The sequence below is a fragment of the Helianthus annuus genome, chromosome 4 (genome assembly GCF_002127325.2).
Source record: "Helianthus annuus cultivar XRQ/B chromosome 4, HanXRQr2.0-SUNRISE, whole genome shotgun sequence".
NCBI lineage: Eukaryota > Viridiplantae > Streptophyta > Magnoliopsida > Asterales > Asteraceae > Helianthus > Helianthus annuus.
Window position 1 is genome coordinate 63,596,838 of NC_035436.2, and position 3,558 is coordinate 63,600,395.

General features: G+C 38.0%; 1 protein-coding gene across 1 annotated transcript; it reads right to left on the bottom strand.

Moving 5' to 3' along the window:
* Window positions 1-385: 385 nt before the first annotated feature.
* On the bottom strand, window positions 386-2,578 carry LOC118491506. The gene is made up of 3 exons (XM_035989340.1): window positions 2,383-2,578; window positions 964-1,400; window positions 386-505 (listed from the first exon to the last, which is right to left on the bottom strand). Exons 1-3 carry the CDS (start codon window positions 2,576-2,578, stop codon window positions 386-388), a joined length of 753 nt encoding a protein of 250 aa, XP_035845233.1.
* Between the last annotated feature and the right edge of the window lie 980 nt (window positions 2,579-3,558).

Genomic DNA, 3,558 nt, shown 5'->3' on the forward strand with positions numbered 1-3,558 from the left:
GATAGTATAATAAGAGGTATGGAGACCCAGGATAACGTTTTATGTAGCATAAGATACATTGCAGCAGCAAATGATATCATCATGGTAACGATAGAAACAAAAAGGCATGCAATTCCAAAGATCAATTTGGTGGGCAAGGAAACAAGAAAATCATCCTCTGCGTATCGTGCAGTGAGAATTCCTAAGAACATCAACACGGAAGTTGATGATGCAAAGAGAGAAAGTCCATTTGATATCATAAATATCATGAATGTGTTTCTGTCAGTGTTTAACATTATGGGTAGGCCAGATTGGGCCTCATTCCCGCCAGGCATAGTGAAGGCAGTTGTGAACATGACTGCAGCAATAAGAGTTCCTACAATCATACTTGATCCAGCAGTGTTCTTCATCCATTTTCGCCTTCTTTTGCGAGCTCCTTGTGTTCTTGACTGAATAAAGAGTCAGGCTTTCTATGGCTTTCATTTACTTGATCTTTGTATTTAGGTTGTACTAAACTTTCCACCTCCTACAATGTTTAGTTAAATGCATAAAGACAATTCAAAATATTTCTCCCAAAACATCTCGAATTATTTGGAATTGTAGATGATTTAGAGATATGATAAGCAATTTTAGACATTTCTTTGGAAGTTTTTGTACAGATCGGCAGCGAACTTATGCAAAACTTGACAAAGGTTTTAGGAGTCCGCTGAAGTGTCAAGCATACTTGCTTGAGTTTGTTGGTCAAACAACGAGCGAGCTCCACTATTTGTCTTTATCCAAGTTCACTTGCCACACCAGTAAACTCAAAAAAAAAAATAAATAAATAAATAAATAAACCAGTGTAAGATTTTTCTTGAGTATGCATATAGGTGTAGCGAACTGACTATTTGTGTAACAACTTTTCTAGGAATTCCTAGAAGTATTTCCCACATCTCTAAACCACCTACAAATCCTAAAGATACCAAGATAGAAATTTTGCTCTACCTTATACCACTGAAGTTCTCTCTGCATTTGTAAGGCCGCTCCCGAAATACGATCAAGTTGAGCCGGGGGAGAGAGTTTCGCTGCGAGATGTAGAAAATTGTTATGAAATATATCGTGTCGACTCGCCACTATGCTCTTCTTTGGTCCCAATCTATAGAAAAGACTAAATATTTTTTCTTGGCGAAGAATAATTGCATGTGAAAAGATTGTTCTTCCTCTTTTGTCTTTCCTCCATATGAAGTCTGGATTGTATGTTAGTAGTTCATCGACGAACTCAACTATCCCATGCTTAATGGCATTGTGCACCGCCTTGTCAATTTCCATTCTTTCAAGCTCTAAGTCACTCATGCCTCTTATTTCCTTAAAAATGCGACCAAGGAGGTTACTTGCTTCATCATTGACCAATTTTTTGTCATGCAAATTCTTGATATCGGGTACTGCAAGCAGAATTAAACACATTTTACACACTCACTTTCTTTCATATAAATTTACACAAAGAGAAGTGCATTTGTTTCAGAATTATGACATACATACCTAAAAACCGTAGCAAGATCCAACCTAGCCGATGTAGTAAGCTAGGCCGGCTAATGAATTCTTCTTCATCTGAGATATCTATTTCGTGCTGAGAGCCATTTGTCCCCCCTAGTTCTTTTGGTGTTAGCATCCCATGGAGAATGTATACGCACACCTGTTAGAATAATAGAAATCATACAGCTAACCATCAATGAAGTTGATACAGCTAGAAATCATACTTTGAAGATCATTTACATGCAACTTTTAGCTATCCATGTAACCCCAACGAAGAGCATTGCCCCTTGACCCCATAAGGGCAGGCCTCCCATGGTCTAGCTTAAAAGCTTTGAGGTTTCATGAGACTTGTAATCGTATAGTACTAATCGAGTATGTACTCCACAACTCCTAAATTGAATCAGTATTTATCATTTCTCATTTAGTCTTCAAGTAAATCCAGATTACGAAAAAAAATAGCTCGATGACACTAAATCACCAAAAAGGCAAAAACTAAGAGGTCATCAAGATGATGCCAGATTTTTAATAAAATTCTAAGGATGTGATTCCTTGTTGAGCTAATGTTAGAGCATAGAAAGGTATATAAGAGGTAATTAATTACTCACATTTATAGATCCATTGTTTCCAAAATGGAAATGCGCTTTCGCTTGCAAATGCAGAAGGCGTGTGTGCCAATTTGTGAAGAGCATAATCTCCATTGTGATCCTCCATGATGCCTAGCTTTGGGAACAAGTGCAGTAGCATGGAAGCAATATCTATAGGGGTTTAGAGTAGAGCATTGTTAGTACCTATTATAGTGATTCTTGAAACACTGAGATGACTGAAACAAGATACTTTTTTACTGGTTGTGTTAATAAAAATTGTGGACAACATATAATTAAACTCACTAACCATAGAATTCTGCGGTGATCAAATTATTCAAAAGCAACACACCATCTGATCCGTCTAGCAGGCTTTTTGGAGTCTTGGAGTAGAGATAGTGAACCATACGCTTTCTACCATACATTGATGCCACAATGACAGGAAGGGAGTTCTGGTCAGTAATTCCTTTTTTTATAGTAACCAACTTGTCATTCTTTTCCACCATTGCTTTAGCCAATTTTATTTTTTTCGGTTATCGCAGCAAGAGATAGAGGAGTGGCACCAAAGTCATTGCTAATTTCTAATCCTTCTTTGGGCATCTTCCTCACTAAGTCTAGTGCAATATCTATTTTTCCAGAGAGGATTGCAATATGGAGAGCTGTATCTCCATGTGAAGATACACGTGTTGTTGTAGCTTTGGGGTCCTCCTTAAGGATCTTATTCACTTCTTTGATGTCATCATCCTCAATAGCGTTGTATAGGTCTTCATATAGATGGTGGTCTTTTGCCCCTGTGAACAATATCATACGTTTTAGAATAAAACGGAGGTGAATTATTACAATACAAAAGGCTTACAAAAATGACAAACTACTTCACCAGATACATCTTGATCTTGTTTAAGTATAACCTCAGGATGTTGTGATGGGCTAGAACCCATTTCAGCCAAATGTTCCCAAGCAAATTTAGCAGAGACATGCGTATTCTTCTTGTACTTGGAGTAAGCTTGTGATCCACAGGCGAGTTGAATAGCATGCAAAGCCTGAGCGTTCTTCCTTTGCCATTCTTGTGGTTCGTCTTCCTCCTCAGATTTTGCATCTCTAGAGATCACATCCCATAAGCCTTGACCAACTAGATAACTTTTCAAACATGTCTTCCAAAACTCATAGTTTTCTTCTTTGAATACTTTTGGTACAATCCCAATCGTAGCCATAGTTTGCTTACCTTCTGTTTTTGAACAAGTAAAGTGTCTATTTAAAAAGAAATAATGACAGGTAATCAGTGGCGGACTCGGGAATAATTTTTGTGGGTGCGTACGAGGGGTTTAACCAAATCTTCAAGGGGTGAGATCGAGATTTTGCCCTATAAAATGCACAAAATTTTTGTTAAAGAGGTGCACCCACCCACTCAGCCCTCTACCTAGGTCTGCCCCTGCATGTAATAACTATAGACGTTCACAAGTGTGTTGCTCTCACAAGCGATACGCTT

What these genes read in the sequence shown, in the direction of transcription:
- LOC118491506 (XM_035989340.1), bottom strand. Translation starts at nt 2,578, where the DNA reads ATGGTGGAAAAGAATGACAAGTTGGTTACTATAAAAAAAGGAATTACT. An exon ending in GATCACCGCAGAATTCTATG is followed by an intron (nt 1,401 to 2,382) that starts GTTAGTGAGTTT and finishes TTCTGCTTGCAG; the next exon opens with TACCCGATATCAAGAATTTG. An exon ending in GAGAACTTCAGTGGTATAAG is followed by an intron (nt 506 to 963) that starts GTAGAGCAAAAT and finishes TAAACATTGTAG; the next exon opens with GAGGTGGAAAGTTTAGTACA.